Source organism: Phacochoerus africanus, chromosome 1 (genome assembly GCF_016906955.1).
Source record: "Phacochoerus africanus isolate WHEZ1 chromosome 1, ROS_Pafr_v1, whole genome shotgun sequence".
Taxonomy (NCBI): Eukaryota; Metazoa; Chordata; class Mammalia; order Artiodactyla; family Suidae; genus Phacochoerus; species Phacochoerus africanus.
The window spans coordinates 109,421,900-109,442,522 of NC_062544.1; the positions used below are offsets into that span (position 1 = coordinate 109,421,900).

Below are 20,623 nucleotides of genomic sequence, written 5' to 3' on the forward strand. Positions count from 1 at the left end.
CTAGTCACATTTTAATTAATTTAATTTTAAATAGGCACGTGTGGCTAGTAGCTACTGCATTAGACAGCACAGCTATATCGGTTTAGGTACATCTGTCCAGATCAAAAAGTGTGACAATGGGATGCACAGGCTGAAGGGTGACAACCCTATTCATGCCTGTTCAGACAATGCTACCCAAAGAGACCTTATAAAGGCACACATTAAAACCAGCCAAAGCTGACCTCTCTCGATGGGACTCTCCATTTCCCCATTCCCTGAAAGGAGCTGTGCAGTCTAGGAAAATAAATTGTTCTTAGATGATCAATCTGTAGATGCATCTTCAGAGAAAATGGTTTTCCCTTAGCCCAGCAGTTCTTGGCTTTTCATTTCTGGTTGCAGATCATTGACTCTGCTGATTGCTGGAAGCTGCAGCTGGTGACTCCCCACTCCCCACCCTCCTGGGCCACCCCACCAGTGACAACACAGGCAGGGGCGGCCTGGCTTCCTTTCTGGTGTTTTCGCTGGGTAGCAGCCTGCTCAGAGCTCATCAGAAGGCTTGTCCTCATCCCAGGCAGACAGCAAGCCAGCCCTCCCCCCAGACCCCGAGCTTCCCCAGGCCACCTTCTCCAGGAGCCTCAGACACTGCCCTCCACTGTGAGTACTGCCCTCCCTTCTCCCCGTTCCAGCGTCACCTGTGTCCTCAGTTGTGTGCTTCCATGATGGCTCCTAAAACCCAGGATTTCACTCCCTTGCTCAGTGGCCATGAGTACTAGGTGCTTGGCTTGAGGCTACCAGGGAAGCAGAGGTGACCCAGGTGGCGTCCTCCCGGCTTCTAGGGTGAGTAATAAGACTAACTCCCACCCACACAGCTGAGGCTCGGGCTCAAGTCAGTCTGTTCTGTGATTTGTACCTTAAAGGAAGGAGAAGCAGGAGTTGGAGACAGGTGACAATAAGGTGGCCAGGGCCTGAGAGAGTAAAGCTGCCATGAGGTCCCTGAGTTTGAGAGACTGTCCCAAGGAAAGCATGTTTGGGGCAGCATTCTCTGTAGCAGTGAAAAATTGGAAACAAGCAAATTCTGCACCAGGAGGCAACTGGTTAAATGAATCGTAAAGAATCCAGAGAGTGGAAAAGTTGGCAGCCTCACACTGAACCGGCATTAAAAGAGGTTCATGAAACACTGCTACCTAGAGAGCAAGACAGAAAATGGTTTGTGTAGTCTCATTTTCTTACCTTTAAGAATGTGTGTATGTGTGTTTGACACTGCGGTGCCAAGAAAATGTCTAAAAGGCTGTGCCTCAGAAAATTCACAGTGGCTCTCCTAGGAAAGGGATGTTTGAGGAGTTTTTATTTTTGCCACTTTATATGTTTGCTTTGGGGTGATATTTTGTTATTGTTGTTCATTGTGAATATACTTCTCTATAATCAGAGAAACACAAAGTCTCTCTATTTTAAATGACTCATCAGTGAATTCTGTTTTGTCCTGTCAGACACACTCACCCTGTTCAGTTCTTAGTTGGCTGCTATTCCAGGGACGCACCATGGGTGAGCAGCTGCTGAGTGCGGGGCTGCGATGTGGCGTGGCCACCAGTGGGAGAGGCCCGTTCCTCCCTCCTCTCGCCCGACAAACAAAAGTTCATCTGCCATTTTAGCACCTGCAGTTTGACAGCCTCTTTCCTCCAATATCTGTCCCTCTGTTCTGAAGCAGGTACCCTACTCACAGTCCCAGGCCCAACACAGGGCCTGCCAGGGGAGGGGTGGGCACCTGACCCAGGCAGGGGGAGCAGGCAGCCTGATAGACAGCTCAGAGTTCCTGCTTTCCTTCAGGTGAAAACAGCAGAGCTTCCAAATCAAAAAACAAACAAACAAACAAAAAAAAAATGCGAGAGGTGATTCAACCTCCACGTAGCAAGTTGGACAAAGATCAAAGTCAGAACCTATATCAGTTTCCAATTCACTGGGGCTACTAGAGCAACTCAACGCTGATGTTAATGTTGGTGACTTAAGGACAGCAGAGAAGAGAAAAACAGTGCTGAGATATTAATGGATTCCAGCTTAACTTCTCTAATAGGTACTTTCTGCTCTTAGAGACTCAGCAGCTGTCTGCTTTCCAAGACCCTGCACATACCTCCTGCTTTTGGGCATTCATGCCTTTGTGGATATGTTTTAGGTTTCCCTGCCTTGGAGCTATGTTCTCTTCCCTGACTGCATGTCCCCATGTCCTTCAGCTTGCAAGGGCCAGAAAAAATGTCAGCTTCTCAATGAGGCCCTCCTAGGTTTTCCCCAGTGGTGGAGACATAGCTTCCTTTCCCCAGTTTCAAAGCGTCTCATAGCATTTCCCACTGCTGGTACCAGCAGCCATGATGTATCCACCGTACCTGAACGTGAGCTTCTTGAGGACATGGGTCGTGTCTTGTACCATGTTTAAGCCAAGCAAGGGTGTCTGGTGTCAAGGGGCATTGTGTAAGTGAGCTGTGGAATAAAGACTGCTCCCTCGTTGTTGCAGCGTTCTCTGCACTCTGCTAAGAGCCTCCACGCACAGCACTGCACTTGACCCTGGAAACAAGCTCTTGGAGTAGGCTGGGCTATCATGTCCATTTGACAGACGAGGGAACCAAGACTGCGGGAGGGCAGGTCACTCCTGGGTGAGGTCCCACAGGTGGCAAGGGAGAGACCAAGGAGCAGATGGGGGCTGGTGTGCTTCCCCCACCTCATTCCATGGGGCTGAAAGACAGGAGCAGGCTTCTCAGACTAGGTAGTGGCAGCGGCCAGAATGAGGACACACTGAGCAGCCACGGGAGAGATTGGGGGCGGCGAGGAATCCAATGCCTGTGTTCTCCCACGAGACGGTTGAGAGGTCTTTGCTTTCAGTGTGTTTTGTCACACGTGGGGTTTTCCCCCTCTCTTTTTCTCTCCTTCTCAGGGACCAGAAGAAAATGAAAGCAAGCTCTGAGACTCTTCAGCTTGTGGAATAAAATATATGAAAAGTATTCCAATCAAGAGTGGAGGGGGATAAATGAAAAGGCGCTTGGCAGTGTCCTTAGGTGGCAGGTCTAGGGAGGAATACATTTCATTTTCATTTTTACTCCTGGGTTCTCTCCAAATTTTCTATGAGCCAGAAACACATTTATAATAGAAGGAAGATAAACCTTTATAAAAAGGCTAGTGTAGGATTTCAAAGTTGCAAAAAGTAGCCTCAGTGAATTTACTTCCTAGAGTACGCCTTCCAGGGCCTGCTTTCCAGGCCAGCTGGAGGAGGCCCCCAGTTTTCCTTTGGATGAGTTTTACAAACGGGTGGACAGAACAGAAGAGCAATGGGGCTGCTTCTTTTTCTTCTTTTTTTTTTAAGCTGACAGTTTTTTGTTTGTTTGTTTTTGTCTATTTGTCTTTTCTAGGGCCTCACCATCGGCATATGGAGGTTCCCAGGCTAGGGGTCTAATCGGAGTTGTAGCCACTGGCCTACGCCAGAGCCACAGCAACGTGGGATCCAAGCCGAGTCTGCGACCTACATAACAGCTCATGGCAACGCTGGATCCCTAACCCACTGAATGAGGCCAGGGATCAAACCTGAAACCTCATGGTTAATAGTCGGGTTCGTTAACCACTGAAACACGATGGGAACTCCCTGACGGTCACTTTTATGGCAGCCCTTAAGATAAAAATTTCATGCACACAAAGTAAAATACTTAAATAATTTACAGAGCCTAAAGGAAAAAAAAGTCTCAATTTCTACTGGTCATCCTGGTTCAATCTCCTTCCAGAAAATGCTTCAGAACTGATCAGCTGAGAAGTGTATATCCTTTTATATACTTTTAAATAGAACATGCGTCATAATCTTCTATACCTTGCATTTTTACCTAAAAATCTTGGTGACCTCCTTGAATCAGTGTGAGGTCTATTTTACTCTATTTATTGGCAACATGTGGTTTACTGAATGGCTGTATCAGACCATTTATTACCTACTGCTAGATACACAGGTTGTTTCTAATTTTTTGGTTCTGCCAAAAAAGAAAAAAAAACTGCTGCAACATACACGTATGTTCTTGCATGCGAGTACTAGTAGGGTGTGATCCCAGCAGATGAACTGCTGAGTCAGAGCTGTTGTTGCTTTGTACGTTTTGAGAGAGATGGCTTCACCCTCCAAAAAGGTCACACAGATTTATACTCCTCACTGTCGCATAGAGGTCTTTTCCCCCAAACTCTTACCAATATCGTTAACACCAATTCTTACTTTCAACCTGTCACTAAACCCATGCTTTCTTCTTCATGTGGCTTCCTTCTTTGGAAATTTGTTTTCTGAGATATGACCTGGTTAATATTCAGTTTCTTCATGAAAGGTAAAAGGAGGTGACATAAGCCATGGGTACTAGAAATATATGAAGTGTTTTCCAACGAATGCCTCAAAAGCCATCTCCCTATTCCCCAAGCTGTATTAAAATTAAATTAGCTGAGCTTGGGAATTCCTGTCGTGGCTCAGAAGTAATGAACCTAACTAGTATCCATGAGGACGCAGGTTTGATCCTTGGCCCTGTTCAGTGGGTTAAGGATCTGGTGTTGCCCTGAGCGTGGTGTAGGTCACAGACATGGCCTGATCCTGCCACTGTGGTGTAGGCTGACAGCTGTAGCTCTGATTTGACCCCTAGCCTGGGAACTTCCATATGCCTTGGGTGCAGCCCTAAAAAGACAAATAAATAAATAAATAAATAAATAAATAAATAAATAAATAAATAAATAAATAAGCAAGCTGAGCTGGGATCTTTTGAATTTCACTGGGCATTTTTTTATAAAGATTATATTTTTTAGAGCATGATTCAGGAAAAAAAAACAGAAAGAGAATGATAAAGTCAATGCTCAATATGTAATTTGGGGGGAAATCCTTTGAGATGAGATAAATATCCTATTCCTCAACAAATGTTCACTGCTAATTTCATCATCTATTGGTGATTATTTAATTACATTATTTCTTCCATATGTTTTAGTTGGCACCATAAGAAGAGTTTACTCTTCTCATTTATTATCTATTTTCATGGATTCATGGATCCTCATTTAATCGAATGTGCTACAATTATTACTTTCATCATTTAATTTGATGCTCAAATTGCCTCAGATTTGGCTAGTGGAATTGCATCAAGTTGGTGCCTATATCCTTTTAAGAAGCTTGATTTCTGGGGCAAAAAGTTGTCTCAGGTTCACCTTATAGTTTCCCTGCCCCAGCTCTGGAATCAGAGGTTTCTCCAAGGACTCCTGGTTCCTAAGGAGGGAGAAAGGTATTTAGAAACCAAGATCTGGGTACTCGATGGTTATTCCACTGTGTGTCATTGCTTTTAGGTCCTCTCAGCAGACAGAGCCAGGAAATATGCTCAAATATATAACAACTATACACACAGGTCAATCTATCTCTATATCTATCTAACTATCTATCAATCACCATCTGCCTAATCTCATCTAACCTTAGAAGACATGAGCTCACACAGCCCTCAATCCCCACAGAACAGCACAAGGCACTCCAAGGCACTCTGCAGAAGGTGCTGGCAGGAAGGCTGCAAGGAGGAAGTTCTAGCGGCCTTTCTCCTTGCCTCATATGGGCCAGATATGACTCCGAGGAGTGACAAAAACCAGAAACTTTTCATCAGATTTTTCTGTTTTTCTTTTTTTCACTTTAACCATTTTATCAAGGTCTAACTATAATACAGGGCAATATTTGATGTCTAGAATATGCATCTGGACATGGATGCATGCCGTATGTATACACCCGTGAGACCATCACTCAACTAATATAGTGAGAACATATTCATCACTCCAAAGACTTCCTGGCGTATTCCTGTACCCCTTGCCCTCTGGCCCTGCCTCATCCTCCCCTTCTCTCGCTTACCAGGAAATTGCTGATCTCCTCTCTGTCACCAGTGATTTGTTTGCATTTTCAAAAATTTTACATAAGTAGAATCACACAGTACATGCTTTTTTGGGTCTGGCCTCTGAGCCTACTTATTTTGAGATCATCCACACTGCTGTGCCTATCATTCGCTGTTCCTGTTTCATTGTATGGTATTGCACAGTGACTTACCCATTTGTTATACTGAAGGACATTTGGGTTGTTTCCACTAGTTGGCTGTCACAGACAAAGCTGCCATGAACATTCATATGTCAGGCTCTGTGTGGATATGGGCTTGCGTTGTTCTTATTGCAAATACTGAAGTTGGGATGGTTAGATCACACGGTGAGCCTGTGTTCAATTGGTTTCCAAAGTGGTTCCCACATGTCACATGTTAAAAAACCACTGTACTTTTAGAAGAGCAAGGAGAGTTGCACTGTATTGTGGAAAAATGCTCAACAGATCAGGGTTGGATTTATGAAGGAGAATATTCCCCTCCAGAAGCTTGGGGTGTGGGCTGGAGGTGTTTCTTTGAAATACACTCATTGAAGGCATAAACAGAAATGCTCCGCTCAGGTACAGACCCCTTCCTTGAAGGGAGTCAAGCTGTTGTTCACTCAGTCACACAGCGGTGGGTTTTGCAGAGATTCAAAACACAGGAAAACAACAGCTGAGATTCATTTCATTTGGTTCTCAGGGCTTTTGCATGAAAGCACTACCTTTTCTTTGGTAAACAAACCTAGGACTTCCTTTTCCTGCTGGAGTCTGGGTACAGAGTAAGCAGGCCCATTTTCCTGCCTGGGCTTGTACACGGGGCACGCCAGTAGGCGCTGGGGGGCTGGGCCCTTCCTGGACAGCGACTCTGATGAGTCTCAGGTCACTGCTGCCTTGGGGAATAAAACAGGGGGTGGGGCCACCTGATTGAGAATTTGAGTCAAGAGAAAAAGAGCTAAGGTAAAAGGAGTGTGTTGGGAAGATGTTAAAGCCCCAAGGGCTCTCAAAGGAGACGCTGCTTCCATTTCTAGGTTAACAACCAAGATGATTTTGAAATCTAGAGGTGGCTTGAAACCTATGTGACTGGACATCAGTATAACATGAACTCTAAGTCTTGCTTGGGATTTTTTTTTTTTTTCATGAGAATAAACGGATCATCGCTTAGCCTCCATCTTTAAGTATTTGTTACTGTGGTGTGCAAGCCAGTCCTCTTTTTTGATTTTTGCTCTCTCTTTCTAGAAGCAAGCTTGCAGCTGGCCAACCATGGTCCCCACAGAAGCCGCAGTAAGTACAGCCACACCCCTCAGGCTCCCCAAAGTGCACCCGTCTGGCCTCTTTTCGGGGAGTGAGAAGCAAGCCATTGTTGGGCAAGGATTTCTCTGTGTTTTCCCTGGGGAAAAGCTCTGCTGAGCTGTGTCCTGGACAATGGTTGATGCCCAGCACCAAGGGCTTTGCAAACATCAAGAGCCAGAAAAGCTCTCAGGACAGAGGAAAATGCTATTTTAGATTTTACTAATAGGATATGATCTTTAGGATGTGCTTAGTTTCACCTGTCTGTTCTGAAACTTGGATAAAAGAGGGCGAAAGAGAATCCATTTCATTTGTTTTTAAAAGACTCCAGTGGGCACCTTAGTTGTGTTTCTTATAGAACATTATGCAGCTTTTACAAAAAGCACATGACACGTATTTCTCTGAGAGAGAAAAAGAGGCTAACAAGAATTAGTGAGTAAAGTCATGGTCCAGACTCATCTGTGATTTTACAGCTAAATGGAATTACTTATAGAATCAAATAAAATCCCTATGTTTTTCTTATATCCACAAATGCTCACAAAAAATATTGCAGGGTTTTCATTTTGCTCTTCTCAAAGGGCAGAATCTGGTTTTCACACATAGGCAACTGAAACCAAGTCTTCATAGTAGTGCTGACAGAGTGTCTGTTATGGTACACTGAAGGTTCCCACCAACTACGCAGAGATGACCACCACCGCTGAGGTCAAACCAAGTTATTTATGATAAGCTAATGATATTTAGTATTGCCTATTCATTGCATATCGCATAACAACAAAAAAGACAATTAATTTGGACCCGGTGAAGTAATGAGGTAAATCTCTACTTTTCTGACAGGAACTAGACCCTCAGTTTCTCATGATTTAGAATTTGCCCTCCATCCCCGATGCTGGTAACAGAGCTATGTTAGGGGCACTAGAGCCAGGGCTGACACTGTCAATCATTCAGTTTTATCATCTGGGATCTTGGGACATATCTGAACTGCACAAGGCAGCACAGAGAGGAAGAAAAATGCACCGTAATAATAATGACCTTTTGTGTCAAGAAGCATCCAGCACCACCTAAACAGGGACAAGATGGGGCCTCTGTGGCTATGACCTTGGGAAACAGCCATGATGTCCCTGTGGCCCTGTTTCTGAGGACCAGCCATGTGCTGGTCACCACTCAGGGCGCCACATTTCTTAAGCCTCACAGTAAGGGCAGAGTCATGCTTACAGATGAGAAATGAGGCTGGGAGATGGGATAGAGGGTTCAAGGTCTCATGGCTATTGGAGGAGGATCCCTGGGTGGGGAGGCGCTCTCAAGAGGCACAGCTTCACTGGGTTCCTCCCTGTGGGCAAATGCAAACACACCGAGGTCCAAGTCTCACTGTTTGGAAGTCTTACTTCCTCGAGTGTGGGGACAGAGTGCCCCATGCGGATGCCCTGCTGGTGACGGGTCCTCATCCCTCCCTGCCTATCTCCCCTCCCCCAGCCCTCTCCCCAGATGCTCATCTTTGTACTAAGGAGCAATGGGGGACACAGCCTTTGTCTTCCACCCTGGCCCCTCCCCAGAGGTGGGAATGAGGGGCCTGGGGCTGGGGGAGGGTTTCTAGAGACAACACACATTGGTGAGAGAGGCCTTGAAAAGCTCTGGAGACCTTCCTGCTCCAGGAGCTGTACAACCTTTGCTGCCTGGGCTGCTGCTTCCAGGCCAAGGGCTCCTGAGGGAGGAGGACACATCTGCCTGGGCTTGGGAGCTGGAGAGCCCAGCCCCTTGCCCTGGCTGTACACTAAGGTTTGCCCCCAGCAAAAGGCAGCTCCCGGCTGCTTTAGGCTGAGGAAGCCACCATCCTCTGGTGCCCACAGTCTTTCCAGGGCTGGAGGTGGGGGCCTGGCTGAGCTCCGTGACGCTCAGCTCAGGTGCCGGGGACCCAGGTGCTGGGGCTCAGGTTTGGTGTCCACACTTTGACAACATCAGAATGTGCAGGGCAGGGCTTGGCGTCAGGAGGGATTAAAAGCGGCCCAGCTTGGGACTGAGGGGCTGGGCGGCTGGCTCCAGCCTTGACCCTCCCCCAGGGGCTGTCGGCTTTGCACAGAACCTTCCGTTCTTTGGGTCTGCCTCTTATTCTCTAAGATCTGAAATGCATTCTAAAATCTGTTGAGCAGAGACAAAAGCCTACGTGTGGAGAAGGCAGCCATGGTGCCGACTGGGCACACGGCTGCGTACTCTCTCGTTTCCATAGATGTATGACTATAATGAGTTTTCTTGATCAGAATAAAAATCATCCAAAATAAAGGATATAACCCCCCCCAATTAAGTAGCCCCTTGGGAGTAACAGCCGTCTCCCAATGCCACCCTGTCGGGGGCACCTCTGAGCTATGATGCTGCCATCAGGGCCCCACACTCAGGCAGACCGCCTGCCCACCCACCTCGCCCCCAGCCTGTGCCCAGGTCAGAAGGGTGAGGCCTGGCGCAGAAGCCCTGGACCCTTCTAATGTTTTGCTCCATTTCTATTTCCATCACTGAGGTGAATGGTGTCCTCTGGAAGTCGTTTCCTTGCCTGGCATATACTCCATGCCCAGTAAATATTTGTTAAATGAGTGAAGAAATCATATTCTTTATCATCAATAAATGGGGAATAAGGACTTGCTTTTTAAACCTGGGATGAACAGGCTCTTTTTGTAGTTGGACAGGGAGGAAGACGATGGCATTTTCACATCTACACCGTCTTGGCTGGGTCTGGGACCCACCCACCCCAAAGAATCACCACTAGATCTGGCTCAGCTCTCTGCAGACCTCAGCAGTGGTCTCACTGGTAAAGACATCATGTTTCTAAGAGGTTCTGAGAACAACACAGTTTGTTAAAAAATGCAGCAAGAGGAGTTCCCGTTGTGGCTCAGTGCTTAATGAGCCCAACTAGTAACCATGAGCTTGCGGATTCAATCCCTGGCCTTGCTTAGTGGGCTAGGGATCCTGTGTTGCCCTGAGCTGTGGTGTAGGTTGCAGATGGGGCTCGGATCCTGCATTGTTGTGGCTGTGGTGCAGGCTGGCAGCTGTAGCTACGATTCCACCCCTAGTCTGGGAACCTCCTTATGTGCGGCCCTTAAAAGACAAAAAAGAAAAAAAAATGCGGCAAGAGGAACCTTAGGAAAGAGAACTTCTAGATGCCCTAACAAGATGTGGAAGAGAACGGTTGGCCCTGTTGGACAGCAGGGCCCAGGCATGTTCCTGCAATGACAACGCCGGGTCAGTCTCCTCCGTCCCCACCGCCCTCCAGTGTTCTATAACAGGCTTGAGGCACTGCCCTCGATGCCTACAACAGAACAGAAAAGAAAGCACAGACATTCAAAGGGGGTTGGAGCGGGACAGAAGAGGGAGAAAAGACAGAGAGGAGTTCCAACTTGGGTTTTCAGCCAACGCTGTGCTGTTCAGAGAGGCAGCCACGAGCCGGGTAGGGCCCGTGAGCACTTGAAATGTGGCGCCAACTGAGATGTCTGTGAGTGTGAAAGGCACTCAGAAATCAATCTACACAACAAAAGGATGTAAAAGATCTCAACAACTTTTATATTGCCTACATAATGAAATACTAGGTTTTAATAAAATACATTATTAGGGTGAATTCCACCTGTTTCCTTCTACTTCTTTCACATGGCTGCTGGAAAATGCCAACTTAACCTGGGGCTGCCTTATATTCCTATTGGACAGTGCTGGTCCAAAAGGTCTTGTTTGGTTACCACAACGAGGCTGCCAGTATGACTGAGTGTCCCAATTAAAAAGAGACTCCTCATCAGTCACAAAATTTATATGGTTCATTAAAAGAAACTTCACCTGTTACTCAAGAGATAGGAAAACCTTTCTTCACATCTCTTTTCTATTTAAATGCCAAAGAGACATCTAGGCCAGGTCTTGGTGAGTAGGACGGAGCTCTATAGACAGGCCCTTGGAGGACCCCTCTCAGTGGATGCCACCTCCATACAGACCGTGGGATAAAGCCAGGGCGGCCTGCAGGAAGTCATTCTACTAGGTGCTTAGGCCAGGAGGTCCTGGCATGTGCTTTCAGATGGAACATTGGCTGGAAAATGTGTGGACCTGATCTAATCTTCTTTCAAGATTTTGTTCTGATCCAGACTTTGAGAACAACAGCCTTTGTAGGCAGCTTCTCCAGCAAGTGTCTCTAGGACTGAGACAGAGCGGATGGAAGGAAAGGTCAGGTAACCTCGAAATTCCTGCCGGAAGCCCAATGCCCCTACCTGGAAGCTTAAGGATCAAGCACATACATGTCATGTGCTCTGCACTGGGCCTGACATGCACTAGGTGCTCCGAGAGTAAGGACTCAAATAAGGTGGTAAACAACAACGTTTATATTTACTGGGAGATTTTCAAAGGATCCTGCATCTAAGATCCAAAGGGCATTTCCCCATCAGGCAGGGATAAAGCCTTGAGCACAAGTCCTGACGTGCACGGACAGGTTTGTCCAGGGTTCCCTTAGCCTCGGATGGGAACTCTTTCTTGGTCATCCTCATGACGGCCAGTGCTTTGAACTTGGAAGATGATATAGGCTTACCTTGATCTTCACAACAAATGTGGTCTCGACAAAATGTATACAAACCCAGGTTTGTGTGTGTGTGTGTGTGTGTGTGAACTGAATCACCCTTAAAATACGCCTGGGGAGCCCCTAACTAAACATCATTCTTTGCTGAAGCACTGGGTCCTCCAACCCTCACCCAACAAGAAAACGTGCTGCCTGTGCTTCAAGCAGGACAGTGTCCTCACTCTGGGACTCTGTCTTGGGGGAGGGGTGAGGGTGCTCATGGGCCCACTTACCAGGCTGTGGAGAAGCCCGGGTCTCCTGGGACACTGGACTGCTTGGGGTCCCCTCTGTGAGACCCTCTGGGCCACATCTGTGAATGGGGATGCTGTTTGCCTCCCTACCTAACAGCTTTGAGCACAGGTTCTTGTGAGAATCTATTAAAGCTATGTGACCAAAAAAAAAAAGTAAAAACACCCTCTATGAAAGCAGTTTTGCGCTGACTCACTGTGTGGATTCACAGTTGACAGCTGTTCATCGGCATGGTTTTATCAACTTTCCTCCAAAATGTCACCCTCCTAAGTTCTTTTTTTCCTCCCCCCGCCCCCGGCATATGGAGTTCTTGGGCCAGGGATCAGATATCAGCTGCAGTCGCAACCTATGCTGCAATTGCGGCATTGCCAGATCCTTTAATCACTGTGCCAGGCTGGGAATCGAACCGCATCCTGGTGCCACAAAGATGCCACCCATGTCCTTGTGCCACAGTGGGAACTCTACCTTTCTAACTTCTGATTCTTCCTACTGTCTAAAAAGTTCTTTTTTTTTTTCAACGTCTACTCAAAATACACCTCTTAAAGGATGCTTTTCCCAGTGGGGCCATGACCATGCCTGGCTCCCATGTCTGGCTTTGGCAGAATTCTCCTGGCACCTTGACTAAAATATGAGGCACCGGTCCTCCCAAGGATCTGCCCAAGGATCTGGGCTTCCAGACAACAGCCAAAGCTGGAAGGGAAATCTTTAGTGTTTTGTTTTGTCTTTTTTTTTTTTTGGCTGTACTTGCAGCATGTGGAAGTTCCTGGGCCAGGGATCAAACCCATGCCGTGGCAGTGACAACGCCAGATCCCTAACCACTAGTCCACCAGGCAACACTAATTTTTTCTTTTAATGACCACACCCATGGCATACTGAAGTTCCCAGGCCAGGAAATCCAGAGACCTGAGCTGCTGCAGTTGGATTCTTAACCCACTGTACCATGGCAGGAATTCCTAGAAGGGAAATCTTTAAATGTAAGCTGAGAATGGGTGAATGGGACCTGGGGACAAAGCCCATACAAAATGGGAAGCGCAATTTTCCCCAGCTCTTCCTGAAAGGCTGTTCGCAGCCACAGGCCACTGAAGAGCCACCTCCTGGATCTGGCCCCTGGGGTCTGTCTGAAATCAATAGGCCTTTCTCTTGCCCACACCCTAGAGGTGGAATCAGGACTAGATTCCAGATTTTCCTAATTGTGGTCCAAGTTTCACTGGGACGTATTTTTCTTTTCTTTTCTTTCTGTTTTTAGGGCCACACCAGCAGCATACAGAAGTTCCCAGGCTAGGGGTCGACTAGGAGTTACAGTAACTGCTGGCCTATGTCACAGCCACAGCAATGCTAAATCTGATCCACATCTGCAACCTACATCACAGCTCACAGCAACACCAGATCCCCAACCCATTGAGCAAGGCCAGGGATTGAACCCTTGTCCTCATGGATACTGGTCGGGTTCGTTAACGCTGAGCCACAGTGGGAACTCCTTAGAGTATGTATACTAGTGTAGGCATGTTTGTGTGCATATGTTTTTTTTGTTGTTTGATTTACAAACAAAACTTGTATTCTTAAATTCCATATACAGCAATAATGGTATGACCAATGTCATTTGTGAACTTAGATTCTGAAACTAATGAAATGTTACATTAAAGGAACAACATTCGAAAACACCCCCAAAGAAGACAAACCTGTGTTAACATACAGAAGAGGGACACAAAGCAGGATACACTGTGTTCCCAAAGCCACACTCCAGCCCTCTAGTACTTAGAAAGTTGACTGCTTTTTAAAATTATTTTTATTACTCAATGAATTTATTACATTTATAGTTGTACAATGATCACCACAATCCAATTGTATAGGATTTCCATCCCACAACCCCAGCGCATTCCCCCACCCCCCAAACTGTCTCCTTTGGAAACCATGAGTTTCTCAAAGTCTGTAAGTCAGTATCTATTCTGCAAAGAAGTTCATTCTTTTTTTTCAGATTCCACACGTCAGTGAAAGTTTTGATGTTGGTATCTCATTGTACGACTGACTTCACTTAGCATGATAATTTCTAGGTCCATCCATGTTGCTAAAAAATGCCAGTATTTCGTTCCTTTTAATGGCTGAGTAATATTCCATTGTGTATATGTACCACATCTTCTTTAACCACTCCTCTGTCGATGGACATTTAGGTTGTTTCCATGTCTTGGCTATTGCAAATAGTGCTGCGATGAACACTGAGGTACATGTGTCTTTGCGAGTCATAGCTTTCTCTGGAGAGATGCCCAGGAGTGGGATTGCTGGATCAAATGGGAGTTCTCTCTTTAGTTTTCTGAGGAATCTCCATACTGTTTTCCATAGTGGTTGCACAAATTTACAATCCCACCAACAGTGTAATGGGGTTCCTTTTTCTCTACACCCTCTCCAGCACTAATTGTTTGTAGACTTTTTGATGATGGCCATTCTGGTTGGTGTAAGGTGGTACCTCATAGTGGTTTTGATTTGTATTTCTCTAATAATGAGTGATGTTGAACATCGTGTTTTTCAGCCATCTGTATGTCTTCTTTGGAGAATTGTCTGTTTAGATCTTCTGCCCATTTTTTTTTTGATGGGTTGTTTTTCTTTTTGGTATTGAGTGGTAGGAGGTGTTTGTAAATTTTGGAGATTAATCCCTTGTCAGTCGCTTCATTTGCAAATATTTTCTCCCATTCTGTGGGTTGTCTTTTTGTTTTGTTTAGGTTTCCTTTGCTGTGCAGAAACTTTTAAGTTTGATTAGGTCCCTTTTATTTTTGTTTTTACTGTCATTACTCTATAAGAGGCGGATCTGAGAAGATGTTGCTGTCATTTATGTCGAAGAATGTTTGGCCTATGTTTTCCTCTAAGAGTTTTATAGAATCTGGTCTTATATTTAGGTCTTTAATCCATTTTGAGTTTATTTTTGTGTATGGTGTTAGGAAATGTTCTAATTTCATTCTTTTCCATGTGGCTGTGCAGTTTTCCCAGCACCACTTATTGAACAAGCTGTCTTTTCTCCATTGTATATTCTTGCCTCCTTTGTCATAGATTAGTCAACTGTAGGTACGTGGGTTTAATTCAGGGCTTTCTATCCTGTTCCACTGATCTATATTTCTTTGTGCCAATACCATACAGTTTTGATGACTTTTGGTTTGTAGTATAGTCTGAAGTCAGGGAGCCTGAGCCCTATTTTTCTTTTTCAGGATGTCTTTGGATATTCTGGGTCTTTTGTGCTTCCAAACAAACTTTAAAATATTTTGTTCAAGTTCTGTGAAAAATGTCCTTGGTTATTTGATAGTGATTGTATTGAATCTGTAGATTGCCTGGGGTAGTATAGTCATTTTGATAATATTAACTCTTTCAATCCAAAATCATGGTATGTCTTTCCATCTATTTGTGTCATCTTTGATTTCTTTCATTAGCATCTTGTAGTTTTCAGAGTACAGGTCTTTTGTCTCTTTAGGTAGGCTTACCCATAGGTATTTTATTCTTTTGGATGTGATGGTAAATGGGATTGCTTCCCTAATTTCTCCTTCTGATCTTTCATTGTTAGTATATAGAAATGCTGTCGACTTCTGTGTATTAATTTTGTATCCTGTGACTTTGTCAAATTCATTGATGAGCTCTAACAGTTTTCTGGTAGAGTCTTTAGGATTCTCTAGGTATAGTATGTGTGCATATGTATCTGTGTGTGCTCAAGGGCTGGTTTCATGAGTGGGTGACCTCCTACAGTTGCAAAGGATCCCATGCTTAGAAGGGTCACTTGCTTGATTTAATGCTCTACTGTCTTGAAATTATAAACAAATTTTGAACAAGGGACCCTGAAATCACACAGCCTGTCCTGTGCTTATGTATGTGCGTGTACATGAGGGTGTATGAATATGTTTGTGTGTTCATGTGTGTGCACACATGTAAGTGAGTGCTCATGTATGAACAGTGCTTTTCAAACAACAAGATCCATAGCTTTCAAAGACTCAGGGGGATCTGGACCCAGAAAAGTTTAAAAGCCTCTGAGGAGGAGTTCCCATCATGGCACAGGCAAAATGGATCAGCCTAGAAACCATGAGGTCGCAGATTTGATCCCTGGCCTTGCTCAGTGGGTTAAGGATCCAGCATTGCCGTGAGCTGTGGTGTAGGTTGCAGATGCGGCTCGGATCTGGTGTTGCTGTGGCTCTGGTGTAGGCTTGTGGCTATAGCTCTGATTCGACCCCTAGCCTGGGAACCTCCATTTGCCACGGGTGTGGCCCGGAAAAGACAAAAAAGACAAAATAAATAAATAAATAAAAGCCTCTGAGGACCTTTTTGGGGAGGGCAGAGTAGAGAGGAGAGGGGACAATGGGAATAATTCACTCAGTCTGATACAAGGCTGGGCCCATCGGTGGCCCCAAGGCCCTCTTTCCCATCTTGTCAAAGCACTTGTCATGTAGCCTGTGACTGTTCCTTTATTGTGGGTCTCCTCCCAGAGAAGGTAAGTTCTACCAGAGCAGGAACCATGTCTAACTCTTTTGCACAGAACCTGACATATAGCAGGTGTTCAATAAACACTTGTTGTATAAATAAATCGGTCATAATCCAAGCAGATGCTCTCAGAATTCCTACTTCCTACATGCACATTTCTTTTGTCTCGTCACAGCCTTCTGGGATTGGAAGGGACAAGGGCTCCATGCCTCTGCCATCAGACAGGAAGGACATCTCAAAGCCTGCCCTTGACCTAATGCCATCTTGTGCCTCTTGCAGAGTCTGATGCCTAATATGCCAGATGACTACGGCTATGACGCCACACCTTCCATAGAAGACTACGGGAACTTCACCTTCACTGACCTCTTCTGCAAGAAAAACCATGTCAGGCAGTTTGCAAGCCACTTCCTCCCGCCATTGTACTGGCTCGTGTTCATCGTGGGTGCCGTGGGCAACAGTTTGGTCATCCTTGTCTACTGGTACTGCACAAGGGTGAAGACCATGACTGACATGTTCCTTCTGAATTTGGCAATCGCTGACCTTCTCTTTCTTGTCACCCTTCCTTTCTGGGCCATTGCCGCCGCTGACCAGTGGAAATTCCAGACCTTCATGTGCAAAGTGGTCAACAGCATGTACAAGATGAACTTCTACAGCTGTGTGCTGCTGATCATGTGCATCAGTGTGGACCGGTATATCGCCATTGCTCAGGCCATGAGGGCGCAGACTTGGAGGCAGAAGAGGCTTCTGTATAGCAAGCTGGTTTGCTTCACTGTATGGGTGATGGCGGCTGCACTCTGCATCCCCGAACTCCTGTACAGCCAAGTCAAGGAGGAACATGACGTTGCTATCTGCACCATGGTTACCCAAGTGACGAGAGCACCAATCTGAAGTCGGCTGTCTTGACCCTGAAGGTCATCCTGGGGTTCTTCCTCCCCTTTGTGGTCATGGCTTGCTGCTACACCATCATCATCCACACTCTGATACAAGCCAAGAAGTCCTCCAAGCACAAGGCCCTGAAGGTCACCATCACTGTGCTCACTGTCTTCGTCTTATCTCAGTTTCCCTACAACTGTGTTCTGCTGGTGCAGACCATCGATGCCTACACCATGTTCATCTCCAGCTGTGCCGTTTCCACTAACATTGACATCTGCTTCCAGGTTACTCAAACCATTGCCTTTTTCCACAGCTGCCTGAACCCTGTTCTCTACGTGTTTGTGGGTGAGAGGTTCCGCCGGGATCTTGTGAAGACCCTGAAGAACTTGGGGTGCATCAGCCAGGCTCAGTGGGTTTCGTTCACAAGGAGAGAGGGAAGCCTGAAGCTGTCGTCTATGTTGCTGGAGACAACCTCAGGAGCCCTCTCCTTGTGAGGGACCTTCTCCCTGAGGTGGATGGTCCTTTTGGAAGTAATAAGAAATAACAGCTTCCCTACCCCTGGGACCAGAGGGAAGCCAGAGAAGAAAAGGAAGTGAGAGAAAAAAAAAAAAAAACAAACTCAGAAAAGGATGAATTTGAATAACATCATGGCTTTTCAACAGGATTTGCCAAGCCAGAGTTTTCAAAATTGACTGGCTGTCCCAGGACACTGTTGACTGGCTCCTGGCTGCAGTACCTGCAGTTTTCAAAGGACTAATGAGCAGCATCGCAGGCCTCCCTGGCTTTACCACTTGCCTGAGCATTAATGCAGCTGACCTCTGGAGGAGGCGTTTGGTTTCTCAGTGCACTATGAATTGCTGTGGCTCCAGTTCTGAGAACACAGAAGCATTGACCACTGCCACAGTTCACAAATGCACAAGGCTTCATGACAACTTCCATCTGTGAGGAATTTCTACCCTGGTTTGGGTCCTGATACCCATGCCAGGTCTTAGAGATTCTTGACCCAGAATCTTTCCAAACAACCTCAGATCTAATTTCCTTCTGGTCTCCATGATCTGTTTTGGGCCAGCGAGGGTCCTCACTCCTGTTTTGAAACTATCTGCAGCACTGGGCACTGAGCCCCTGGGCAACTAAACATACCAAGCACGTCCCTGGATTCTGCTGGCTTTCAAGCCACTTCTGCTGAAGGTGCTATGATTCCAGGTCTGGCTGCAGTGCTGATCTGGGCAAGGATGCAGCCTGTCCACTGGTGTCATGGCAGTGGTCCTCTCAGCCCGTGTGGGAGATTACGAAGTTGAGCTGGTAGGAATGTGGCTCTGTCATGGACTCATTCTCTAGAGCACCCTGCCTGATTGTCCACTCTGACTGCTCCCTATAAAATGGGTTGGTCCTATTGGGCCTCTTGTTTCTGAGGCCACTGGAAGGATATTTGCCCCATGCTTCTCTTTTTTATACTGTATAGTGCTAACATGTTTAAAAAAAAAAAAAAAGCGCTTTCACCTTAGAGATTAGGCTGAAGAAAAAGGGAACATAATTCACCTTTGCTCTTTGTCTTTCTTTTGACTATTTGGCAAATGTACCACATTTAAATTTCATTTATTGGAAAGGTCGTTTTTTTAATAACTGCTTAAAAATATCCATTACTTGTCACTTTCTTCACCCTGTCGCTATACATTAAATGTGTACAGCTGGAGATCAGACAGCCACATTAGAGTGAGAAGAATAAGAGACTGGGGCAAGGAAATAACTTTTCATAAATACCTTCAAACAATCTGAGCTGATCAGTTTTTAATCTTTCCTCTGGTTAAACTTATCTTCTAAGTTTTTCCAGGTTAGTTCAATGGAATTTCCAAAGAGGACTATTACAGCAGCATCACAAACCATCCTGGCTTTGCCACTTGCCACAGAAGAAGCACCTGATTTTCCTTGTGGGCTGTGAATTGCTAGTTTCACTTCCAAGGAGGACACAAAAGCTAGGGATTCTGCCATATTCTCCTTGCCTATGTCTAGACTACAGGTTAGTAAGAAATAAAGTGAGCAGAAAATGGGCAGAAACATGGGAGAGCAAGGTTTGATGACAGGGCTCACCAACCCATCCTGGGTGTGGGCTTTTGGTGGCAAATAAGCACTGGCCATGGACCAGCACATCATCATGGGCCCCGGCACAACAAGACCCACCTATGGTCAAGTGGAGGATGAATTCCCCAAGGCAGTCCATGGACAGAGATGTTCATCCACACAGACACCCTTTCCAGAAGACGCAGACAACCCTCTGAGGAACTTAGAAGAATAAACAACAGGCATGGGCCAAACTTAAATAACCTTGTGCAGTTAAGTGGGAGAACTTAACTGAGCTTGGCTTTTCCATCCCATGTCCTTTCGGTACTGTGGTTCTGCTACTATACATCATGGGGGACCTGGTGGAGCTGAGCATGGAGGGAGAGGAGCAAAGAGGAAGGGCAGAGGCATGACTGTGCCTGATGAAACTACTCTAGTCTAGAGGCCATCACAATGAAGATTTAATGGGAGTTTAGTGGTAGATAAGGCTTTGGCCAATGCACATTGGCCTGGGGGAAAATGCCAGGGGCTCTACTTTTTCCCCTCTGATTTTTAAGAGAGGAGATGTGGGAACACCACAAGAACAACAAACCCTCTGTTGTGCCCTAGACCACACCTAGATCCAAGGTCCCTTAGGACCTGACGGTCAAGATTGAACTGTCCCAGTCCTAACACAGCTCCTATGTAGGATTAAAGACATGCTGCAGCTGTATTATATTTTAAAGATTTAAGTATCCTTTGCTGGCAAATTGTCTTACTTTTTAAATGATTGCATAAAATAGGGCCATTAATGTTCAAAATAAACTAGGTTTTAGTAGTTGATTTATCCTAAGATAAAAACGCTGGAAGAATCGATACGGAGAAATCCATAAGAAAGTTGTGATCCATTCAATATTTCTAAAAATTAGGCTGGCTATGTGACTACTTTTTTGAAATAATGATAAAAGAGGATTATAAGATACATATAATAATTTTTTTTTGTCTTTTTTGCCATTTCTTGGGCCGCTCCGGTGGCATATGGAGGTTCCCAGGCTAGGGGTCTAATCGATGCCATAGCCACCGGCCTACGCCAGAGCCACAGCAACGTGGGATCCAAGCCATGTCTGTGACCCACACCACAGCTCACGGCAATGCTGGATCCCTAACCCACTGAGCAAGGCAAGGGATCGAACTGGCAACCTCATGCTTCCTAGTCGGATATGTTAACCACTGAGCCACGAAGGGAATTCCAAGATACAGATAATTACATTTTAATGGAACTCTATAAAGCAGAAAAATCAAGAAACCGACTG

The 20,623-nt window shown here is 45.8% G+C and overlaps 1 protein-coding gene across 1 annotated transcript; it reads left to right on the top strand.

The window, feature by feature from the left end:
- The first annotated feature begins 465 nt into the window (after positions 1-465).
- CCR9 (C-C motif chemokine receptor 9) lies at positions 466-20,275 on the top strand. Its single transcript, XM_047771953.1, is given in 4 exon segments — positions 466-633; positions 7,082-7,126; positions 16,680-17,256; positions 17,259-20,275. Coding segments are annotated over 3 exon segments (1,107 nt in total). The 5' UTR covers positions 466-633; positions 7,082-7,105; the 3' UTR covers positions 17,768-20,275.
- Positions 20,276-20,623: the final 348 nt, after the last annotated feature.